The sequence below is a fragment of the Jaculus jaculus genome, chromosome 5 (assembly GCF_020740685.1).
Source record: "Jaculus jaculus isolate mJacJac1 chromosome 5, mJacJac1.mat.Y.cur, whole genome shotgun sequence".
Classification (NCBI taxonomy): Eukaryota; Metazoa; Chordata; class Mammalia; order Rodentia; family Dipodidae; genus Jaculus; species Jaculus jaculus.
This window is the reverse complement of record NC_059106.1, coordinates 139,263,950-139,289,610: the sequence shown is the minus strand read 5'-3', so window position 1 is coordinate 139,289,610 and position 25,661 is coordinate 139,263,950. Positions and strand designations below refer to the sequence as shown.

General features: G+C 36.8%; 1 protein-coding gene, 1 non-coding gene and 1 pseudogene across 5 annotated transcripts in view; 1 reads left to right on the top strand and 2 right to left on the bottom strand.

Moving 5' to 3' along the window:
- Acap2 (ArfGAP with coiled-coil, ankyrin repeat and PH domains 2) overlaps positions 1 to 25,661 on the top strand; it is a 159,698-nt gene that overhangs the window by 98,606 nt on the left and 35,431 nt on the right. For 2 of the 4 annotated variants that reach the window (XM_045148851.1, XM_045148853.1), the window contains exons 9-13: positions 1,870 to 1,944; positions 3,563 to 3,574; positions 10,185 to 10,297; positions 20,203 to 20,254; positions 23,457 to 23,557. In XM_045148851.1, the coding sequence (XP_045004786.1) occupies positions 1,870 to 1,944; positions 3,563 to 3,574; positions 10,185 to 10,297; positions 20,203 to 20,254; positions 23,457 to 23,557 (353 nt within the window). The remainder of the gene's footprint in view (positions 1 to 1,869; positions 1,945 to 3,562; positions 3,575 to 10,184; positions 10,298 to 20,202; positions 20,255 to 23,456; positions 23,558 to 25,661) is intronic. The other 2 variants (XM_045148854.1, XM_045148852.1) reach the window with 1 other exon arrangement.
- On the bottom strand, positions 8,061 to 8,794 carry LOC101599546 (annotated as a pseudogene).
- Positions 20,645 to 20,771, bottom strand: LOC123461347. The gene has a single exon (XR_006637633.1). It is a non-coding gene; the product is annotated as a small nucleolar RNA SNORA33 (small nucleolar RNA).

Here is a 25,661-nt window from a genome sequence, read left to right as displayed (position 1 = left end):
TTGCAAATGACAAAAAAATTTGGAAAACTAGATGTTTAAAAGGAGACTCATTTCTTCTCTGTAGAGTCAAAAGCTTATATCATGGCCATTTGTTCCACTAGAACCAAGGCTTATTACATCTTTTCAGTTGGCCTCATGATTCCACATGGCCTTACATTCTGGCTAACAGGAAGCAGAGGGGTGAAAATATCTCTTGAAGACATTTCCTAGAAATTGTTTATGTCAATTCTGTGTATTTCCCAATGGCCAGTGCTTTGTCAGTTGTTGATCATTAACTTGGAAAATACAGTCTTGATGCCAGGCTGTAACCTGGTAGAATTTGGAGGTTCTCTTGACAAGGAACAGGAGGAAATAGATATAGGGAACAGCTAATCTTTTGTACCACATAGGGAAGGGTCAGGTTATTGTAGAAATATGTTTATAGGACATCTAGCCCAGACTTGGTTTGAAGGTAAAAAAAACCTCCCTATGTTTGGACACTTTTTACATTGTATCAAATGTTACATTGCTTTTTCATTTCACATTGGGTATAATCTATAAAAACAATGTGAATTGCAGGGTACATAGCTGGGCGTGGTGGTGCACGCCTTAAATCCCAGCACTCAGGAGGCAGAGGTAGGAGGATTGCCATGAGTTCGAGGCCACCCTGAGACTCCATAGTGAATTCCAGGTCAGCCTGGGCTAGAGTGAGATCCTACCTTTAAAAACCAAAAAACAGCAAAAAAATTCAGTGTAAGAGCTATGAAATGATTCATTTAAATATTTAGTATTGGGCTGGAGAGATAGATCAGCAGTTGAAGTGTTTGCTTACAAAGCCTGAGGCCTAAGTTTAGTTCCCAAGTACCCATGTAAATCCAGATGCACAAAGTGGTACATGCATCTGGAGTTCCCATGCAGTGAGTGGCAGGAGGCCTGCGTGCCTATACTCTGTTTCTCTTTGTCTTCTCTCCCTACAAATAAATAAAAATGTTTTAAAAAATTGAAAAAAAAGGATGAATTGGGCTGCAAATGGCTAGTTGAAATAATTATATTTTAGGCATTTATTAACTTCAGTTTTGTAGTTTTTTTTTCCTTCTCCCCTTTGAGTGTCAAGTAAGTTTTCAGGACTTTGAAAAGCATGTGTTAAGCCATGTTAAGCATGTGCAAGTGATAGATAATGCATCCTGTTTGGAGGTGGCCAGTTATTCTTTTAGTAACTGAATTAGTGTGTAGGGAGCTGTTACTTTATTTAATGTATTGTTTTGGAGATAAAGCCTCACTGTGTTGCCTAGGCTGGCCTTTGAACACTTGGGTTTGTGCTTTTTTTTTTTTAAAGTTCTCTTTTATTTGGCTTATTATTAATTCTGTTTTTTAGGTCTGATTTTAACATTAGGGTGGCAACTTGAAAACATGATACATGATAAGTGATGGGTCACGCCATTAAGGTGAACTTGTGGGACTTGGCTATCCTTCTTTGGCTGCATTTTTTGTTGCTATTTGTAGGAGGTAGACAATCAATACTGTTTCTTTTTTGACTTTAGCTACCAGAATTTTCTGAGTGGGGTCAACAGATAACTCAAACTCAAGTAGTCAGCTGCACACGCACTGCCACATATCCAAAGCAGGCCTCCTGCTCTATGTGTGTGGAACCATGGTGATTCTCAAGATCCTTCTTCTCCTTAGGGGAGATCGGGCCCTTCCAACAAGGATTTGGTACAAGCAAGAATATGCACTTACACTTGAAAGTGTAGCCCAAATGTCTTTTTCAGTAAACTTAAATCAAGTGATGTATTCATAAGTTTTTTTTGTGAAATGACTTGGAATATAGTTTTAACAATAATACCATTGCTGTGTCCTTTTAAGTCTGTGGTTTTCTTTTCCCCTTTATAGTTGGACCGATTGGTTGTAGATGCAGCAAAAGAGAAAAGAGAGATGGAGCAAAAACATTCCACTATTCAACAAAAGGTATACAAAGGAAATGCTAAAAAAGATTGACTTCCATTTTCTATGATGATTATTAGTTTCAGCAAGGCACAATTTTGTTGGCAGCAAACCTTCCAGTTGCTTGGTACATATAAATTCTTTTGTAAATAGTAAAAATAATTTTCAGATGTTAAGGTATACATTTTTATCACCCCTTTAGATCAAAACATTTGAAAACCATGCTCCTGAACCAGTTTATAAAATATCTGAATTTATCAAAGTCTTGACTATAGGTTGTACATAGTTAGGAGTTTATACAATATTCATAGTTTTACTTAGGATGCCAACAATCTTCTGTGAGAGTATGTGCTTGAGTGGGCACGCATTTGCACCTATGAGAAAGGCAGAAGGAGAAGGGGAGAGAGCACGCCCGAGCTCCAGTGTGCATCATGCACCTGGTGTCTGGGTTACTGACTCCCAGCTGTAGGCACCGCAAGGCTGTTCAGCACTTCCTGTCTCTTGTGTGAGGCAGAAACTTGCCTAAACCTAGCTAAACTACGTTTTTGACAAATGTTTTTAAAGATGAGAATTAAAATATTAAACTGTTTCTTCATTCTAAACGAGTTGAGTGTGTCATGCTTGAAATTCAGCTGACAGTAGTATTTTATCTTCTGTAGCCATTAATGTTTTTTGTGCAGAATTTGGAAATCAAAGGAGACTTAGGGGTTGAATGCAAATTTCTTGCTCTAAGAAATCTGTTTTTATTGCTATTAAGCAACCAAATCAACTTTTGTTATTATTGATGGAGATGTAAAATTCTGTATTAGGCTATATCTGACATAGAAAATGTCAGAGGAAAAAAAAAAAAGAAAGCAAAATCAACTCTAAGTATAAGGAAAATTTACTTGATGAATTATTTGTTATTGAAGGGAAATAGTTAAAAAAGGAAATTTTTTTTTGATCAGACCACTGTTAAATTAGTTACTTCTTAGTTATTTGGCCAATGAGACTATATTCTCTCTTGCTTAAAGGTAGATTAACTTTTTAATTTTTAAAGTTTTTTGAGACATGGTCTTGCTGTGTTGCCTAGGTTGGTCTTGAACTCACAGTCTTCCATGTCTGTTTTATATGAACCTGGAATTACAGGTGTATGTTGAGCAAGTTGTTTACCTTTTTCTTTTTCTTTTTTCCTTACCCTCTTCCTGCCCTTCTTTCCTTCTCTCTCTTTCTTTCTCTCTCTCTCTCTTTCTCTCTCTCTCTCTTTCTTTAAAGGCAAAGTCTTTCTGTATAGCTCAGGCAGGCTTGGAACTCATGATCCTTCTGCCTCCGCCTCTTGAGTACTGGGATTGCAGGTGTGTACCACCATGTCTGGCCTTTACTTTAAGTGGAAGATAAAAATAAAAAAATATTTAGGGTGTATAATATGATTTTTTTGCTGAATAACTTATTTCAATGTCGTTGCTGTAAAAATATTGTTAAAATGGGATCTGTAATTTTAGTTAATATGGGGGATATATTCATAGAAATGTATTTTAAAATCTTTCTCTACTATGTCCCAGACTGGTAAATTAGGAAACCTAAGATTATCTGACTTTAAAGAAAATAATTTTATCTTTGCTCATCATGAATACTTTTCTCTGCCCTTAAATGCTGACACAAGGCTGCATTACAGGTAAAAAAAAAAAAAAAAAATCCACTATGTTATCACTTAAGGAAAAATATATCCAGTGTAGTTGCCTAGCTATCTTAAGAGTTCACATCAATCAGCTGAAGATGCCTAATGCCCTGCCGGCCCCTCCCCACACTTCTGGAGGTAGGCACATGTTCCCCATGCAGTAAAACTGCTGCTAGAGTGTGCTCATGGTCAGCACCAGTAGATCATGCTGAATTGCTTTTCAAAATGAGTCACTTCTTCGCAGGAGACTTTCCTATGTTCCTTGCCACCTCACTGTATTGTAAGGTTTTTAGGTTTTGCTAATTCAGTGGGTCGGTATGGATATGCCATTGTGGTTTATTATACATTTCTTGTGCAAGTACCTTATAGCTACTGGTCATTTGGATATTGTATTTGTGAAATATCTATTCACCTATCTTTCCTTTTTCTGCCAGGTTTTCTAACTGATGATAAAATCCTTCATATGTTTTCGATATAAGCATAAATCTCTTTTGGGACATGCAGATATTAAATTTTCATATATTTTGTTTTACCAGTCTTATGCTTGATTCTTGTTCATTAAATCCTACCCATCATAAGATCATAAGGTCATAATGATCTCTCTTCTGTATAGATTTACTTCTCATGTTTAGAGCTTTGCTTTTATTTCAAAAAATGGTGCTGGGGATTGAACCTACCATCTACCACTGGCCCTCATGCTTAGATCTTTAACTCATGAATAGTTGGGTTTCTGTGTATAATGCCAGGTGGAGATCTACTTCTCCTTTATTCGTCCATTGGTAGCTAATTGGTCTAGTCCAGTCAGTGAGCCTCACTCTCTAGTGTTCTGTGGTTTATCATGTGTTAATACCTTCCAACCCTTCTGTCATGGCAGTTTTCACATGTCTCTTCTGTTCCACTGCCATGTTATCTTGGTTATCAACAGTACTGTGTTCTCTTTATTGACTGAGCTTTATAGTAACTGTCTAATAAATCAAAGCTTCCCACTGTCTCTTTCTAAAAGATGAATTACCTTGGTTTTGCTTTTCTGTGTAGACTTCAGAAGCAATTTTTTTGTGTTCTCTAAAATTAGCTTTTGGGATTTTTGATTGGGATTTCACTGAATTTATGAATCAGTTTGGTGGACAGCTAATGCCAATATTGTATAATACTGTGTATTTTATGATGTTGATTTTCTATTTTTAATGCTTCTCATAAGATTTTATAATTTTCTTAAGTACTTTTTTAAAATCAGAATCCTCAGACACTTGTATTACAAATATGCTTGTAAAAGTTCCTTTTTAAAATTACTTTTCTCACTGTTTGCTTATTTTATGATTGATTTCCTATATTGATTTAACAACCAATAATCTTGCTAATTTTTTTTTAGTACTGATTTATCCTTGAATTAATATCCTGTGTACAAAGTGCTATTCACTAATAATTAAAGGGAGTTTTTCCCCTTTTCTGTTACCTGGCTGACTAGGAACTTTGCTATAATCTTAAATAGAAGGGATAATAATGGTCTTCCTTGTCTTACACACGATTTCAGTGTCAAAACTTCCACTTAAATTCCTGTTGGTGACCATTTTTGGTTTTGTGTTCTGTTCCCTGGGTCTTACAGGAAAGCTCAAGTCCTGCTGCCAGACGCCCTCTGGCGGAAGCTGGGTCTTTGCTCTGTGACTTCTTTGGCTTCCAGTTTTTGTGTAGTCAGTCTTGCCTTTGAGTATTCCTTTCCCTCCTTCCCTCCTTCCCTCCTTCTCTCTCTCCCCCCCTCTCTCTTTCTTTCTTTTTTGTGAGTACTCCTTTCTAAACTGTCAGAACACCAGTGGATTTAGAGAAATAGTAACAATGTGTTTCATTAACATCATTAGTTGTTTACATTATAAAATCTGTCACATTTCAAGTACAATAATTTTCCACATTTTAAGTACTTTTAAATATTAAGTGATAGAGTAATTAAATTTAGTGCTCATTAATCTCAAGAAGTACATTTGAAAAAATTTTAAATGTACTGTAGGTTCAAGGAGTCTTATTCTTTTTTTATGAATTTATTTTTTGGTGTTGGCCTTGTGCATGCTAGGTAAGTACTTCACCACTGAGCTACATCCCAGCTCTTTTATTTTATGCTTTGAGAAGCATCAAGATTATTGAAAAGCTACAGATGTTAGAAATGAAATATTTATTCCTCCCCAAACTAAAATTAGAATTGCCATATGATCCAGCCATACCACTCCTGGACAATACATACCTGGAGAAATCTAGGTCAGCATGCCACAGAGAGAGCTGCAAATCCATGCTTATTGCTGCTATTTGCAATAGGCAACATATAGAACTACCCTGTATGTTCATTAGCAGATATGTGGCTAAATGAAATGTGAGATGTGCCCACACATATCACATAATGGAGTTTTATTCAACTGTAAAAAAGAATGCAGTTATGTTATTTTCAAGAAAATGGATGGAAATGGAGAATACAATTAACAGAATAAGCCAGAAAGACAAACCTCACATGTTTTTGTTCATATGTAGAATCTAGATTAATGTATGTGTGCGCTTGTGTATATGTTATTTTTAAAAGTGTATGAAAATAACAAAAGCAAATGAAATCTTTAAAATGCTCAATGGTCAGCCGTGTCTGCTGCTTACTTAATTCAGTCTGCGTAAATAAGTGGATGATGATGGCAGCCCTAGCTGAGCTCTTGGTCCAGTTCCTCACAATGCATGCACGCACACATGCACATACAATAAAAGTGTTTTTTTTTTTTACATAAACCATTTTTTATTTCCATTTCTAAAATGAACAAGAATTTGTTGAGTTAATATTTAAAAGATAGTATTTCTGTAAAATTACCTCAGAAAATAGACATTTGTTAAGGTACATACAAGCTACTGCTGAAAATCCTATTAAATTCTTGTATAGGTCTACCTAGCCTTTCATAGCTTCCCAACCAAATAAGTCATTTTAGAATGAAAGTGGAACTTGATGAGAATCTTAGAAGAAAAATATTTGCCAACTGTTTTATAGCCTTGCAGATGCTTTCTAAGGATTCTCACACCATGTACCGAATCACAGAAGAATTTCCTAGCTACAGTGCCTTTCCTTGCCTGCACTCTTATTATATCTAGCAAAGTATGTGTTGAATAATGATGAGAACTAACCCAGGAATCTTAAGTGTCCCATATACATTAATGTGTCAAAGTGTGATTTTTTGTTTGTTTTGTGCTTTTGAGGTAGTATCTCCCTCTAGCCCAGGCTGACCTGGAATTCACTATGCATTCTCAGGGTGGCCTTAGACTCTCGGCAATCCTCCTACCTCTGCCTCTTTCCCAAATGCTGGGATTAAAGAAGTGTGTGACCACACTCAGCCAAGTGTGTTATTTTACAAGCTGAAGACTGGAAGGCAGGAAAAGAAATTGTGGTAGAATGTGGAAATAAGACATCACACTGTTTAGAACTACATGTGGCAGCCCTGGTCAACTACTGCTAAAAGCCAAGCCAGTGACACTAACAACACCAAATGGGTTCAGATTCTCTTCCAGAGTATTTTTTGTTACTTAGACTTGGATATTCTGTTAGCTAGGATTTATTTATTTATGGCTTGTTAAGACTTTTTTTTTTCTTTCCTTTTTTGGTTTTTTGAGGTAGGGTTTTACTCTAGCTCAGGCTGACCTGGAATTCACTATGTAGTCTCAGGGTGGCCTCGAACTCATGCGTTCCTCCTACCTCTGCCTCCCGAGTGCTGGGATTAAAGGCATGCACCACCACACCCGGCTAAGACTTTTTCATTTCTTCCCTTATAAAGTCTTTTTTTTTCAAGGTAAGGTCTTACTGTAGAGTCCTAGGCTGTCCTTGAACTCACAGCAATCTTCCTACTTCTGCCTCCCCAGTGCTGGGATTAAAGACATGTGCCACCATGCCTGGCATAGTCTTATTTTAAAGTGATTTAACTGCTTCTCAAAGAGGAAGTGAACTTAAAATCTTTTGGGGAGCAATTTAAATAGGATAACTAGAAGAATATTCAAGGAAGTCACCGAATAAAGACTAGATTTAAATTATGAAAGACTACTGTTTCTTTGAAGGGAGAATTCAAAGCTGTTTTGGCTTGTTTCACGGTTGATTCTGTGGGAGGCAACAGAAAACAGCTAAATAGGATAATAGAAAAGCCAGGCACGTATAATGATAAGCACATGGCCCTCTTCTGTAAAATGTCTGCATAGATGCTGTGTTATGTTTTAATGTCTATGAACCTAAGCTATTCATGTGCAACTAGGTGGACGGGAATTGGAGTAGTGTTCATGATTTCTATCTACATCATCATATGGATGTATGTCTAATAAAAGTAATTACTTTAAAACAAACTAAAAAAAAAAAAAGAACAAAACAGGGATAGATTCAACTGTACCCTAAAAACAAGGGTTTGCCTTCTCCCGATTAGTTTTGTCAGTGTAAAACTGCAGCTTTAAACCATTGGAGACTTCAGCTCTCTGCTGCCACCTGCGGCTACTTCATGGCGTGTGGGTAGATATGAAGCCACACCAGAGCCCAGGACAGGGGCGCCTGGATGTGCTGCAGCTTGAGCCTAGAGAAGCCGGCCTGCTACAGGACCTTCCAGCTCTTTCTGGTGAGGTTGCATCCATTAAACACAAGGTACCTGACAGGATCCAGGACCTGTTGCCAGAAGTAATTCCATGTGGAGTGGTCAGCAGCTACATGCTCCATGAAATAAAACGCCCCTCCCGGCCTGAGCACCCGGAGCACCTCGTGGAGGATCTGTTCCGAGCTCTCCCCCAAGCATAGCACCAGGTGCAGACCATGATGTCCACCGAGCCGTTGGCCACTTGGTGCATGTCCTCCCCTGCCGCCACCACGAAGCGCTCAAACTGCAGGTGCCGGCTCTCGGCAATGCTCTTGAACAAGAACTTCTCAAAGTTGTGGTTCGGGTCAACACACGTCACCGTGCACCCAGATGGATAGAACTTGAAGTTGGCCCCAGTGCCACAGCCCACCCCCAGCAGGGAGAGCTTCCGGAGGGACCCCCTAACTCCTGCAGTTTGCTGAACAGCTCCCGCTTCCTGCCACCCGTCTGCTCGTTGTACATCACCGTGAACCGCGACAAGAAGTGTGGGAACCAGTTTTTTGCATATCCAGTTCCACAAGCCCAGAAAATAGAGCACGTAAACGGTTAGGGCCAGGATGCGGACAGCCATCTGGAGGACTGAGATGGTGAGCTCCATCTTGGCACCGGGACCAGCCGCCAATAAAAGTTTTTAAATGTATGCATAGACTCATCGTGAATGAAGAAATTAATGTTCTCTGCCTTTTTTTTTTTTTTTTCTTTCTGATTTAGGGTCTCACTCTAGCCCAGGCTGACCTGAAATTCACTATGTAGTCTCAGGGTGGCCTTGAACTCACAGCAATCCTATCTCTGCCTCCCAAGTGCTGGGATTAAAGGCGTGTACCACCACAGCCTCTCTGTCTTTTTATTTTCTTAAAAAAAGATATGTAATGATTCACTTATAGATTAGCCTTTTGTGGTTAAATTTTGAAAGGTACTGGAAATTTTTCTTTTAATTCTGAATTCAATCTATTTCCTTATCCTATCTTAGCTGACTCACCTTTGGAAGGCCCTTAGGTCATTCTTGCTCTACCTCCCCTCCAAAGCGGCTTCCTCACAGCTAACTTATCAATCTCTGCTGGTGTGCATCCAGCCTGTGCCATAGTGCTTCTAAGATCAACCACATTTAATCACTGCATCAGAGTAACTTGGAAAGCTTTGAAGGGGATTTTGTATTTTTTATTGGCTGTGTTTGGAGTTGTTTTGTAGTTTGGTTAAAAAAGTTTGGAAGTTAGGAACTATTTTAATTATTGAGCTTCTAATTTCTAAACTTTGTGAATCTTTGGAGGAAAGTTGAAGGTTTGGATTGTATTCAAACATACATTTGAATGACTAGATAGAATGTAGAAGACCATGAGTTGCTCTATAGTCCTTCCAAAACTGAGTTCATTGTGCATATTTCAAATGGTGGTCATAAAGTCCTTTTCCTTTGCAAAATTAATTCTGTTTTATGGAACAAAATGTGATGCTTTTATCCTATTTCTGAACTTCACAAATAGAAAATTTCTACTCCTATCAGATAAAAGAAATCTGCCATGGCAGTAAGATACTTAGAGAACAGTGATAGATTATAATAATCCCAATTACATCTATCCATATACCTTTAAAATTATTGATGCATATCACCATAAAGCACTGTGACACAGTGAAAGCATTTTAAATGTAATACTATGTATAATAGTTCTTTTTGCCTATTTGTATGTATGTTATTTTTACTTTTAATATCATTTATATTCTATTCTTTATTTTACAGTATGTTTTATATAATAACCATGTATTTTATACCAATCATTGTCACAGCTATTACACAACTGTCCACTGAATTGAAGTACTTTAGTATATCAAAGCATCTCTCAGTTATTGGATCATTTAGGTCTTCCTCCCCATTTCTTCTGGATGTTATTCTAATAGTCTTAATGCAAAACTTTAGAGCTCTTTCCCTAGACAGATTTATTTTTTTAGGCAACGTAGTCAAGTCATAATGAATGCTCGTGTGTATTTTTGTCTAGGATTTCTCCAGTGATGATTCTAAGTTAGAATATAATGTAGATGCTGCCAATGGCATCGTCATGGAAGGATACCTGTTTAAGCGAGCCAGCAATGCCTTCAAAACATGGAACAGGTATGGCTTTCAAATACTAGTCTTGATGCTTCCCTGCTTACTATATTCTGACTTTCCCTGTGATTTGGCAATGCCTCCCCCCATAATTCTCTAAGTTGTCTGAATTCCATTGTAACTTTCCTGAACTCAGTCCATGAAATGCTGAATCATAGAAGCAAGTGCAAACCTAAACCCTAACTCTGAAGCTTAACCATGGCTTAAAAGAGAGAGAGAGGACTTTTCCAATGACTACATCATCCCAGTAATTTTGAGTATTTGTTAACACAACTGATTGTAGTAACATATTATTTGTTGCATACGATGATGAGTCAAATAAGTGAGCCTTTTCTTGTTTTTTTTAGTTCCTTTATTGCCTTATGTTCATATTTTTATGTAGGGTTTATTTATGAGTTTTAAGCCAGGCAATCCTTAAAAATATGGTATTTTTTTCCTGTATTCAAAATTGTGGCAGTTATTCCTCCTTATTCTAAACTTGATAGCTACCAAAAAGTTGAATGTTTGCTGGAATAATATTTAGAAAATTGAAACCTACCAAATGTCTTATAGAAATGGATGTATCGTAATGGAGGGTGAATATAGTAAATATACTAATATGTGAAATTGTCAATAAATAAATTTTTAAAAGAACAGATGAATAACAAGATGTGGTGGTAAACACCTATACTCTCACTATTTGGGAGGCTGAGGCCAGGGGAATTGTGAATTTCAAGTCATCCTGTGTTACATGGCAAGATCTTGTCTCAAATACTAGAAAACAAATAAAGAAGATGAACGTACAAAATATTTTTCTGTGTTAGCTGTGCTTGGTGGCACACCCCTTGATTCCCAGCACTCTAAAGAAGAATCACTGTGAGTTAGAGGCTAGCCTGGACTAAAATGAGTTCTGTGCCAGCCTGGGCTAAAGTGAGACCCTACCTCAAAAAAAATTAAAATACTTCAGGAAGGGATAATATTTTTAAAAAAATTTTTTCTAGCTGGGTATGGTGGCATATGCCTTTAATCCCAGGACTATGGAGGTAGAGGTAGGAGTGTTCCTGGGAGTTCAAGGCCACCCTGAAACTACATAGTGAATTCCATGTCAGCCTGGATTAGAGTGAGACTTACCTCAAACCCTCCTTCTAAAAAAAACAAGAATAAGAATATATTTTTCTGTGCTAATCTCCTACTAAAGTAGATTGTTTTCATACCTGAGCACAGCAGAAGATTGCTTGACTCAGGATCATCCTTCTGAACATTAGTGACTAATCTTTTATTTAAAGATACATCTTTTTTTTTAAACAAAAACAGAACAGTTCTGTAATAATTGGGAGTATATCCAGGTTCTAATTAATTTCCTGCTATTACATAAGAGATTAAAATGTGTATATTTTATTATGAACAGACTGATTTCACTTAATGATAGAATTTTTAATGAGCTTTAGTAAAATAAACAGTGTTCTCAGTAAATTTATTTAGTATCCACTTTTGTTAATTTAAATAGACATATTTAATGCTTTATAAAGGTGAGCTCTGAGTGCACTTATTTTTATTTCTTGGTGCTGAAGCTGAAGACAAAACATGCCAGCAGGGTGTGGTGGCACACGCCCTGAATCCCAGCATTAGGGAAGCAGAGGTGGCAGGATCGCCATGAGTTTGAGGCCACCTTGCGACTACATAGTGAAGTCCAGGTCAGCCTGAGCTGGAGTGAAACCCTACCTCAAAAACCAACAACAACAACAACAACCCCAACATGCATTGACATTTTCAAATGTCAATGAAGTATTGAGCATTTCTCCAATATTTAATATTGCCAGAAGCCTAAATGGTATATGGTTTTATTTGAAACACTTTTCTTCATTTAAGAGTGCATAAGACTTGGAAAGAATAATGATATTTGATAAGCCTCTGAGTTACATAGAACTTTTAAAACAATACTAAATGTAAGAAAATCAAATGTTGTGATGTTTAAAATGTTTTAGTTATTATAAAGTAAAATTACATTTTAAGCTCTGAAAATTAAAACAATAATATTTTAAGCATTCTTTTGGCAAATCTGTAGCTAGAATAGAAAATTTTTTTAAATTAGTACATTTGGTGAATTCTTTTTTTTTTTAATTTTTTAATTTTTTTATTTTTTTTTAAAAATAAATTGTTAGCCAGGTATGGTGGCTCAAAGTTTTTTTTTATTATTTTTAGTTATTTATTTATTTGAGAGCGACAGACAGAAAGACAGATAGAGGGAGAAAGAGAGAATGGGCGCGCCAGGGCTTCCAGCCTCTGCAAACGAACTCCAGTCGTATGTGCCCCCTTGTGCATCTGGCTAACGTGGGACCTGGGGAACCGAGCCTCGAATCAGGGTCCTTAGGCTTCACAGGCAAGCGCTTAACCACTAAGCCATCTCTCCAGCCCCATTTGGTGAATTCTTATAATAATAAACAGATTATACATCCAGTACGATTTTATAATATATTGCTAGAATTGAATTTTAGCCTCCAGATGTCAAAACTCCCTCCTTAAAGTTTAAAAAACAAAAACACTATAAATCTATAGAAAAGAAATGAACTTCCCCAGACCACTTCAATGAGAAATGATCTCTGACTTCACAATGAAGCACAGTAAGTCGTAGTGGGGAATTAGTTGCGTTGCTATTCAGGGCAGTAGAAGAAAGTCAGTATTGGTTTCAATGTGGACCTCTTCAGTTTTTATTTCTTATGTGCTTAATGAATTCTGGGAACTGGCATCAATACTAAAGTAGTAATAATATGAAGTAGAGAGTAATGATGAGATACTCAGTTGTAGACATGTCACTTACCATGTAAATGAAAAGGATAATACCTTTGGAAATTCAAATCACAAATTGTAGTTCATCTTAATTTTCAGAAAACAAATGAGAGCTTTAGGAAGATGGTTGGGATTAAAAGAGAGATTTACTTTGCTTATGGTTTTATGGTCAGATAATTCCAGATCGGGTGGTTTACTGATTGAGCTTCTCTGTTCAGGGCATGGTGGTGGATGGCATCACAGTAGCAGAACTGTGGTGAAGAGATCTTACCGTGAGACAGGATACTAGCTTGACAGCAGGGAGAGGCCAGTCTTCTGTCCCCCCCCCCCCCCACTCCCCTCATGAAGTAGAGTCTCACTGTAGCTCAGAGCTGACCTGGAATTTACTATGTGTTCTCAGGGTGGCCTTGAATTCACTGTGATCCTTCTATTTCTGCCTCCCAAGTGCTGTGAATAAAGGTGTGTGCCACCATGCCTAGCTTTTTTGTTTTTCTTTTTTAACAACCCATTTTCCTGGGAATTCCCTTACTCCGTCATTTATCATTTGCACAAGCAGTGTTTCTGATGACTGGGTAAATAGCACCAGGCTCTTATGGATTCCACCACCTCAGTGCTGCCGCAGTGTGTATGACACGGTCTCTGGCACATAAGCCTTTAGGTGACAGATCATGTCCAGAACACAGGAGAAAGGAGTTAATAAATGGGAGTTAATTAGCAAATGGGAAAAGAAAGAAAAATCTATGAAGTGTTACTTAGAACTTTTTTCTAGTTTTTAATATTACAGTTTTCAAATATCAAAATTTCTTAAATGAGGTCTATCAGATATCTCATCTCAGGAAATGCAAATAATTTCCCTTTATCCATGTTTGGCCTAGAGTCTGTCCCAGTTCTCTTAAGTAGTCCTCCATCAAGCTTAATCTAATACATTGTACTAGCTTCTGAGTAAGACTGTCTTTGCCGTATTTGTTCCTTAACTTTAAAAACATACAAGAACCCAGCTACTCTGATATAAAGCTTTCTGTACCTGTTGCTTAAGTAATTTCTTTTATTGTTTGATTTATTTTAGGGCACTTGTTTTAATTACCATAAGGTACCAATCATGTAATGACATACTTGCTATTACCTATAATTCTCTAGAATTATGACATATTTTCATTATCAACTTTTTAAATATCTTGATCATGATAGGGGAACATGATTAGAAATTCCCAAATAGTTTAATATCTCATCCATGCTTTATCAATTACTTTTCTATTTTGAAAGTAGCATAAGTGATCTGGTTTAGTGTAATTACAATATTTTGTATAATATTGTGAGAATGAAAAGTTTTATATCACATATGGAATATTGATCTTATTTCTTTTTTTCTTTTTTATTTTTTTATTTTTATTTTTTGTTCATTTTTATTTATTTATTTGAGAGTGACAGAGAGAGAGAGAGAGAGAGAGAGAGAGAGAGAGAGAGAGAGAGACAAATAGACAGAGAGAGAGAGAGAGAGAATGGGCGCGTCAGGGCCTCCAGCCACTGCAAACGAACTCCAGATGCGTGCGCCCCCTTATGCATCTGGCCAACATGGGTCCTGGGGAATCGAGCCTCGAACCGGGGTCCTCAGGCTTCACAGGCAAGCGCTTAACTGCTAAGCCATCTCTCCAGCCCTGATCTTATTTCTGATTGGCTTAAGATTCTTAGGTTATGGTCTCTCAAAATAATATAAACTTATAATACAATTGACCCTTTGTATCAGTGGTTTCACACTTACGGATCCAACCACCTGCAGATCAGAAATGTTGGGGAAAACAAGTCTATATTTGACGTGTAGATTTTTTCGTTATTATTCTGTACAAAATACCCTTTAGTAAGTCTTCATATAGCATCTACATTATAATAGGAATTATAAAGTAATCCAAAAATGAGTGAGCCAGATGTACCTTACTCAAGATGTTGAGGTAAGAGCATCATGTGAATCTGGGAGTGAACAACGTGGTGACATTGTTTACAAGGGGATACACAGGCATACAAATATATTTGCATAGTTAGATTGTTTGCATATATGCATATATATCACAACATTTTATATGGAGAGAGGCCTCGAACTTCTTTGGATTTGTTGTTCTTTAAGAAATAAATATTTCTTTTATTGTTTGATTTATTTTAGGGCACTTGTTTTAATTACCATAAGGTACCAATCATGTAATGACATACTTGCTATTACCTATAATTTTCTAGAATTATGACATATTTTCATTATCAACTTTTTAAATATCTTGATCATGATTTATTTATTTATTTATTTATTTATTTATTTATTTATTTGAGGAAGAAAGGGGTAGAGTGTGTATGTGTGAGAGAGAGAGAGAGAGAGAGAGAGAGGGAGAATAGGAGCACCAGGGCCTCCAACCACTGCAAACAACTCCAGATGCTGGTGTGCCCTTGTGCATCTGGCTTATGTGGGCCCTGGAGAATCAAACCAGGGTCCTTAGATTTTGCAGGCAGACGCCTTCACCGCTAAGCTATCTCTCCAGCCCCTTCTATGGCTTTGAATGTATGGGGTGAGCCAGTGGCCACACAGCTATAAAAACCAGCATATTTTTGTGATGGTCTTCCACAGAGGTCCAGGGAGCACTGTACTTTTGTGAAGGTCTTCCACAGTCACTTTTCCTTATCAGGTCATGTTCTCAGTGTGGCAGCTTTATTTCAGTTTAAACACTAGAGCCTATCCTTCTCTTTTTGCTTCTCATAATTCATTTAGAAAAGATGAGTATCAAGGAAAATAATAAGATGTCTGTATGAATTAGTAATAACTTGAACAGGCTAATAAAGAAGCTGATGTCTTTGTTGAACTAGAAAACAGAGCTAAAAATGATAAACTATCACACGTTTATAAAACAAAATGTTACATATGCTGCTGATACAAATAAAACATCTTGTTCTTAAAGTCAGAAATGTGTACATAGATTGCAGATGAATCTCTGGGGCACAGTGTACATGTTTGTGATCCCAGCACTTGGGAGGCAGAAGGAAGAGGACTGAATTCAAGGCCAGCCTCGGCTGTACAGCTAGGCCCTATCTCAAAAGAAGCAAAGAATATGACTCATGTGGCCTTAGAGTGTTTGCTGCCATTTCTTGAACATGAGGTATTGAAGTATTTGGTTACAATTTTATGATCTTTGGAAAAAAAAATTTTTTTCCCCAAGGTAAGGTCTCATTCTAGCCCAGGCTGACCTGGAATTCACTTTGTAGTCTCAGGTTAGCCTTGAACTCATGGCGCTCTTCCTACCTCTGCCTCCTGAGTGCTGGGATTAATGGCATGAGCCACCATGCCCGGCTTGAAAATTTTTTATTAGTGTTTCCACCTTGTTTTCATTAAAAAGTTTTAATGTGCTCTAGGTTTCTGTAGATATATGTGTACTGATTTTCCCCTTAAGTTTTAAAAGCAGCTTATTACAATGTGGCAATAGACTGTTCACATTTTCTAGTCATGATCGTAGGCAAAAAGTAATAATAGAGGCTTACAGTAATACTTGAAGCAAGTTTTTGTATATTTTCAAAATGTCAGATTCCTAAGACTTGAAATTCTACAGAGTGCATAGATTTATAATACGTGAATAAAATGCAACAGACACTTCCGACTGATTTGTTAGGAGCTTAAGCTTGTTCCTTTGATTCTTGCTTTGTTTTTGTATCAGGCTAGTCCTTTGCTTATTTTGCACATTTGCGTTTTCATTTCTTTACCACCTTTCCTTTATGTTTTAACCCTCGCCCATTTTTTCACATGACAGGAAAAAGCCCGATCATATCAGGTACCAAATAGCTTCCTTCCCTTCACCCTCCTCTTACTCCACTTTTCCTCTTTGGCACGCGAAAGCTCATAATTAACCTGCATTTCAGCTGGATTACTTGCAATGGATATTAAGTCTCTTTATACTTTAATTAGGGAGGAAAATATAAGTATTTTGAGGAACAGAATTAAACCTTTTAATTGTCATACTCTGTTTTAATCTATAAAAAACATTTGATGTTCTTAAAATTACCCAAAGAAGATGCAGACTGAGTAATAGAAATACCTTTATCCTTTTTTAATCTATTTTGTTTTTATTATTCATTTATTTATTTATTTGACAGCGGCAGACAGAGAAAGAGGCAGAGAGAGAGAATGGGCGCGCCAGAGCTTCTGACCACTGCAAACAAACTCCAGATGCATGCGCCCCCTTGTTCATCTGGCTAACGTGGGTCCTGGGGAATTGAGCCTCGAACTAGGGTCCTTAGGCTTCACAGGCAGGCGCTTAACTGCTAAGCCATCTCTCCATCCCCCTTTTAAAATTTTTTATAAGGAAAATAGAAAGCTCTTTGTAAAAATTGAGTAATAGCTAGGATTAGACCAGTCCAGTTTAGAATAAAGGAGTGTACATGTTTAACTCTTTGATTTTATTAAATTTTTACCTGTTTGCCATCTGAATGATTATATGTGTAAACTCATAATTTCTGTGGTTTTAGTTATGCACATTTTGAAATTTGACTTATCCATGTACTTGATTTAAGTACAGTTCTGGAACTAGTGATCAAACATTAAAAGATGCTTGATTTTCATAAATCAGTTTTTTTTCCTTTTGACTCAAATTTTGTCATTTTGAAGTTCTCATTTGTATGCAATCTTTAATTTTTTTCATATATATTTTAAAAATTTTATTAGCATTTTCCATGATTATAAAAAAAATCCCATGTTAATTCCCCCCCAACAATCTTTAATTTTTTTTATAGATTTAATATTTTGTTCTGCAGTGTACTAAATTACTTTGACTAGAGAAAAATTATGTGTACTTTGCTTAATGAGTAGGAAGTTTCTTCTTATTAACTGCCTTGTATGTTGGCATTTTGCTCTGTTTCTTAATCTTATAGACTATAGTGTGTTATGTTAACAGAGCTTTCCAAAGTTTGTTTCTTTGAATCTAGTTACTGTTTCTTGTTACACTTTAAAATTTCAGATATTAAGTACTTAAATATTAAATATTTTTTCTTTAATCCATAATCTATATTTATTAGCTTTTTGTCTCATTTTTCCTTTTCCTAGATATGTTAATAATCCTTAGGTGTATTCTGTAGGAACACTTAAAAAAAAATAACATTTCACTTTACTTACCTGACAGAAGTTCTGGTTGATGATAGATGACAATCATTAGTTGTTTTTATTTAGTTAATTTAATGTATTTATTTGAGAGAGAGGTGGATGCACCAGGGCCTCCAGCCACTGCAAATGAACTCCAGATGCATGCACCACCTTGTGCATCTGGCTTACATGGTTCCTGGGGGATGGAACCGAGGTCCTTTGGCTTTGCAGGCAAGTGCCGTAACTGCTAAGCCATCTCTACAGCCCAATTCTTTTTACTTTTAGTGGTCATGGAGAACAGATATCAGATAAATACATCTTCATAATTCCTAGTTTTTTTCTACTCACATAATAATATGTCATTTTTGCTCCTTAAGGATGCATCAAGTGAAGATGAATTTATGTTGTCTTTCTCACATATGTAAAAACTGATGTCAGAATGTCAACTAGAAATAAATAAATGGTAGGAAATGTGAGTTTCAGAAATAGGTATGATCCATATGGTTAATAAGCAAAGGGAATGTTCTGTGATGAAACAGATTTTCATCTAGTATTTTGTTATTTTTTCTTGATGATGATAAAGTGTTAAGATGAAATAGATTAATTTATTTTTTGAGGACCTGAGACACATAAAATGTTTATATTGTTCTGTGGGTGTTTTCCCATTGGCCCATGAAACTGTAGTTTCCTTAAACTATGTAAGACAATTACTGTAAATACTACTATAGCTCACCCTTCTTCAGATATGTCTTTGAGAACTCAGTATCAGAGACTGTTCCCATTGCATGTCATCCACATGGCAGGGTTGCACCATTTTGTTTGTGTGTATTTCCTTTAACATGTCTAACCAGCTCTGTTCTCAAACAAGCACTCTTGGAAGTTCTTCCTTTTCTAGTCTGACGGTTACTGGTGATTTGCATTTAGAGCAACCCACCTTGTTTTATCTAGATGCTTGTTTAACAAATCTTTTTTAAGTGGCAAGAAAACCTAACAATCTATTTAGTACAAGGCTTAAAAATTGAAAAGCATCTCGTAATCATTTTCTTAGCTTTGGAGAAATAACTAAAAAAAAAAAAAAAAAAAAAAGGAATTAAAGCTGTTTAAATACAATTTTTTAGTAGTCTCTACTAGTATCTATGAAAAGGTAGAATCTCTATCTGCCAGTAGATTAATAACTAATATTTATATTGGAAATCACTTCATATGGAACTAATTTTAAAATAACAACCTGAATATTGTTTTCCCTTTCATGCTTGGTAAGAAGTTTTGCTTCCTTTTATGAATGGCTTTTGCCTGTAATTAAAAAAAAATAAGTCTAGGTCACTTTATGTTTTTGAATAAGTAAAAATTAATGAATATGGATACCTGGATAATCTTTTCTTCTAAGGACAATTGCCCATAAATTGTTTTCCTAACAATTTTCAGTACTGAACAAAACCATATAAATAGTTTGGTGAATCATTTGAGGGAATAGATGTGTTTGCCTTGGCAACATTTGATATGAAAATAAAGCCAAATTAATTGGTGATTATTTCTGATACAGTTCTAAAATGGTTGGTTTGTTTTATCAAGTGAAATTCTTACTGAATTCTCTCCTGAAAAGTTGAAAATAAAACACCATTTTTTCTTAATGTTTTACCATACACAAAGATATTTGTATTCACAGTGCAAGTTAATTATCACAAATATTTTACGGAAAGATTTTAGTTATTTTGAGAAACCTCAAATAATTATACATTTATACTTTAAACTTATTATTTGCTCTTATAAAAATAGCCATTTTTGTAAGATTATGATTTATGACAAGAACAAATCAAAAATATATTAAATTTATTTTCCTAATAGTGATTTTAAGATGCTTATTCTTAGTTTTCAGTAGTCACCCACATCACCCTCAATTCCTACAAAAACAAAGCAGTGCACCTCAAAATGTAACTACCACAGACTGGTTTCCAGTGCTTTTCCAAATACTTTATTTCTAGCAGAATAACATAAGTAACCTGTGTTGATCAAAACTTAGGTCTATTTTATCTTTATTTAGACGCTGGTTTTCAATACAGAACAATCAGCTGGTTTACCAGAAAAAGTTTAAGGTAGGTTTTTGTTCTATACCTCTTTGTTTCGGTAAACATGGAAGTCTATAAATACTCATATGTAAAATTCTTGAAGTTGTTTTATTAGTTTTATGTTTGGGCACACATAAAAAGACCCCAGAGTGGTCACTGTCAACACTTGAGCCTTAACAGTAGAATGATTTGGGGGTGGTAGAGTTGTGGAGGTCTTGCTAATGTGCACAAAGCTGCAGATGGAGTATTCCATACAACAGAAAACCAAAACAAAATAAAATGTGTTTATTTTCTTAAAGAGTGATTTTTTTTAGTTTTTTTTCCATGTAATTTATTAACTTTTTTTGTGATTAAATTAAGCTCAGAACAAGTTGCAGTAAAATATTAATTAAGTCTTATGAAAACCCTTCAACATTATATTACAATCATTTTGAAGGACTGTAATGATCTCAGTTGTCCTTAATGCTCATAAAATGGCATCACCGTTGCCAGCTGTTTCTAAATTTCTGCAGAAATTCAGATAAGCAGATAAATTGGCTGGTAAAGAGTGATTTTTTGAATTCAGGTTTTTTAAAAAAATATGTATGAACTACCTACACAAGACCCTCATAGTAGGAGGAAAAGATGTTGACATCAGAATAAAAGAGAGACTGAATGAGAGGGGGAGGGGATTTGATGGAAAGTGGAGTTGCAAAGGGAAAGTCGGGGCAGGAGGGAATTACAATGGTTTGTTATCTAAAATTAGGGAAGCCATCAATAAAAATAAATAAAATAAAAAGTTCAAGGTCAAAAAAACTTTGTATGAGAGTGTATGTGGATGTGATACGTGTGTGGAAGTCGGAGGGCAGCCTCAGAATGTTGGTTCTCTCTGTCCATCTTGTTTGAGGCATCGTCTCTTTGTTTCACTGCTAGAAATACAAGACTGGTGGACCCATAATCTCTGGGACTCTCTCCTGACTCCACCTCCCATATATATAATATATGCCGGGGCCCCGAACTCTCAATGACAGACTTGCAGAGCAAGTGCCTTTAATCATCTTCCCAGCCCCTAAGTTCTGAATTCTTAATTCCTAGTTTTGAGATGGACTTATTTTGGGCATTTTTTATTGACAACTTCCATATTTAGAGACAATAACCCATGATAATTCCCTTCCATCCCCCACTTTCCCCTTCACAAATCCACTCTCCATCATATCCTCTCCCTTTCTCCATTAATCTCTTATTTTGATGTTGTTATCATTTCCTCCTATTATAAGGGTCTTGTGAAGGTAGTACTAGGGACTGCAATGTCATGGATATTGAGGCCAGTTTCTGTCTGGACAATTGCATTGTAAGGAGTGGTACCCTTCCTTTGACTCTTATATTTTTTCCATCACCTCTTCTGCAGTGGACTCTGAGCCTTGGAGGATGTGATAGAGATGTTTCAGTACTGAACATTCCTCTGTCACTTCTTCTCAGCACTGTGGTGCCTTTTGGGTTATCCCAGTGGTTACTGCCATCTGAAAAGAGTAGCTTCTCTAACCAAAAGTGAGGCTAGTGTTAATATATGGATATGAATGTTAGGTAAAGTGCTTACAGGGCAGTTTGGTGAGTATAATATATGCACTTAGCCATACAAGAGCAGGTGTTACACTACTAATGTTCATGACCTCTCCCACCACAGGCTTTTGATTAGGTTTTCAGTACCAGGCATGTATTCCTTCCCATAGAGAAGATTTCCAGTCCAATTAGAGAGCAGTTGGTTTCCCCATAACAGACATGCCACTATTGCACCCATTGACTCATTTGGCCTGGCTGGCCCAACTTGAGGCTGGCAGTGTTGACTGTTTTCATTACTGATGGCTTCTGTCTCCCATAGAGCTGCATGCAGTGCAGCTTTTTCCAGCTTTCTGTCAGCTGGTCTACCAGAGAAGGTTTTTAGCTCTGCCCCAGATTGATTTCTCAGTGACCTTGCCGCACAGACATGTGGAGTCTTCAGCAGTAGGGTCTTACTGTGATATGGACTTTTTTGTCTCCAGATTATTTCATTATGTTCTTTGGTTAGTTGTGAGGCAGAAATAATTTTGCCACCCCTAGAACCATTTTGAGGCTAAAGACCATGTCTTTAAAGAAAATACCAGCTGGCATTTCTAATGATAATATAGAAAGTTTGAAAATGACATAACCAGAATATATACTCTTAGTTGTTTAAATAGGATCTCCCCACCCCCTTTGTTAGAGGTGTGTTTGTGCTTATTTTCCTGAATCTTATCTTTAGTGTTCAGGTAGTTTTATTTATTTGAAAGGCATACTAGACTTACTTGTGTACTTTGAGACTGCTTGAAATTATTAGGAAAAAAGAACCATTTGTTAATTGATGACTTGCTTTTTACCCAGTGATCTAGTATGAATGTTATTGTAGAAACAATAAATTTCAAATGTCCACTTTATTTGTGAGGTGACTGTAGGAACAAGTTTGTTTCCTATAAGTTTTTTTTTTTTTTGGTTTATTTTTATTTATTTATTTATTTGAGAGTGACAGACAGAGAAAGAGGCAGAAAGAGAGAGAGAGAGAGAGAGAATGGGTGCACCAGGGCTTCCAGCCACTGCAGACGAATTCCAGATGTGTGCATCCCTTGTACATCTGGCTAACGTGGTCCTGGGGAATCAAGCCTTGAACCAGGGTCCTTAGGCTTCACAGGCAAGCGCTTAACCACTAAGCCATCTCTCCAGCCCTTCTAGAAGATTTTTAGCTAATTAGTTTGTGTTTTCTTTTACCCTCGCAAACTTGATTTTACGTTTGTATTTTTATTAAGAAATAATAAAAACTTCTCATTCTTATAATGATTTTAGAAGGACCTATCCATCTCTTAACTTTGAGTAATTTAAAACATACATTAAAGACATCTCTTTTGGAGTATAATATATTTTCTCTATGGGAAGGGGGACCCTGAGTATAACCTGAGAGTAATGGATGTGAGTGAAAATGAAAGAAGGTTAACAGGAAGTTAATAATTATGAGCAGTTACTATGTACCAATGTTGGGGCCAATCTCTTAATTGATGGAGGAGACAAGTAAGATTGTTAGTTGCATAGGTTCATAACCCCTATTTGTATGTATAATAAGATAAAATTATAAATCCTTAAAATTAGACCATTTATTCCAGTAGTATGTTGGAATTCGTTGTTATTGATAGTAATATTCAAAACCCAATGTTTTCAATACAGTTATTTTGTTTCCTTATTGTAGGATAACCCCACTGTGGTAGTGGAAGATCTCAGGCTCTGCACAGTGAAGCATTGTGAAGATATCGAAAGACGATTCTGTTTTGAGGTGGTCTCTCCGACAAAGTAAGAAGTTCAAAAGATTTTGAAAACTGCTTTTATGTTTCGATAGTTTGTCAAAGGATTTTCCACAATTGGGAAATCAATTCAGTTTGGATTACCTGTGCTACAAAGAAAAGAAAAATCTAAACAATAAATTTAACAATGAGTTTTCTTTCTTCCACTTATTTATTTATTTATTCATCCACCCATTCATTCATTCATGTTTATATTTATATTTTGGAGGCAATGTCTCACTCTAGTCCATGTTAACCTGGAACTCACTCAGTAGCCCAGTCTGGCCCCAAAGCTCTTGGTTGTTCCTCCTACCTCAGTCTCCCAAGTGATATGGTAGGATTATAGGCATGAGCCACCACACCCAAGTAGAACAATAAACTTCAATGATGATTATAGTGAGATACTTAGGTAACTTTACTTCATGTATCAACATTCTGATTTTATAAAGCTTATTTTATTTACTTATTTAGTGTGATAGTGGGGATTCGGGATTTTTCAAGCTAGGCAAGCACTCTCCCACTGAGCTGTATTCTCAGCTATAAAGATTACTTATGTATCCAGGTGAAAATGTTTTTATTTTTATTTATTTATTTGAAAGCGACACACACACACACACACACACAGAGGCAGATAGAGAGAGAATGGGCGCGCCAGGGCCTCTGGCTACTGCAAACAAACTTCAGACGCGTGCGCCTCCTTGTGCATCTGGCTAACATGGGTCCTGGAGAATCAAGCCTTGAATTGGGGTCCTTAGATGTCATAGGCAAGTGCTTAACCTCTAAGCCATCTCTCCAGCCCAAAAATGTTGTTTTTGATGATACTGAGGCTTGAACCTAGGGCCTAATGCATACTAGGTAAGTGCTTTATCACTGAGTTATATCCCCAGACTTTTTCTTTTCTTTTTCTTTTTAAAAATATTTTATTTGTTTATTTGAGAGAGAGAGAGAGAGAGAGAGAGAGAGAGAGAGAGAGACAGATACAGAAAGAGAGACTGGGCACTCCAGGTCCTTCAGCTGTTGCAAACGAACTCAGGACACATGTGCCACCTTGTACATCTGGCTTACGTGGGATCTGGGCAGTTGAACCTGGGTCCATAGGCTTCGTAGCCAAGCGCCTTAACTGCTAAGCCATCTCTCCAGCCCCCTCTTTTTTCTTTTTAAAAAATTTTGAGACAGTTCTCACTAAGCTAGCCAGGCTATCCTTGAATTCACTTTATAGCACAGATAGACCTTAAACTTGTTGTCCTCCTGCTCCAGCTTTTTGAGTAGCTGGGATTACATGCCTCTCCCCAGGTCTAGCTCATACTAAGACAACAACAACAACAACAACAACAAAGAAAAAAAACATGTTAGATACTGTGTTGAACTGAAATCATGTAGCAGGTGAAATTTTTTAGTAACCGTCATTTTATACTTTTACCCTGTTTAAATAGAAGAGGGGGACTGGGGAAATAGCTCAATGGTAAAGAGCTTGCTTGTCATAGAAGTGTGAGGACTAGCATTCAGATATCCCAGCAGCTACATAAGTGCCTGTAACCTCCGTGCTGGAGAAGCAGAGACAGTTGGTTCCTTAGGGCAGGCAAACCAGGGAGAGCAGCTGAATCCCTAAGCTTCTGGGAGAGACCTTGTCTCAATAAGTAAGTGACTGAGGAAGATACCCAGTGTTGATCTCTAACTTCCACACACTTGTAAACATGCATACACACACATGTTGTGGTTACATGGTAGATTTAAGAGTGTGTATATGGCCTGATGTGGTGGTGCACGACTTTAATCTCACACTCAGGAGGCATTGGTAGGAGGATCACTGTGACTTCAAGGCCATTCTGGGACTATAGAGTGAGTTCCAGGTCACTCTGGGATACAGTGTGACCCTACCTCAAATCTCCACCCCCCCACACACAGAAAAAAGTTTGTGTATGTGTATGTTAAGAAATAAATTTAGACAAGGTTTCTTTATGTAGCCCAATGTGGCCTCAAACTTGCTATGTAGTTCAGGCTGGCTTCTTACCCCTGAGTGTCAGTTTCTGATGCTGGGAGTGGGTGCGGGTGCAGGTACCGTCACACCTGGCTGGCTTATATCTTTGCTTATGTAGGGATAGGGGATTTGTCTT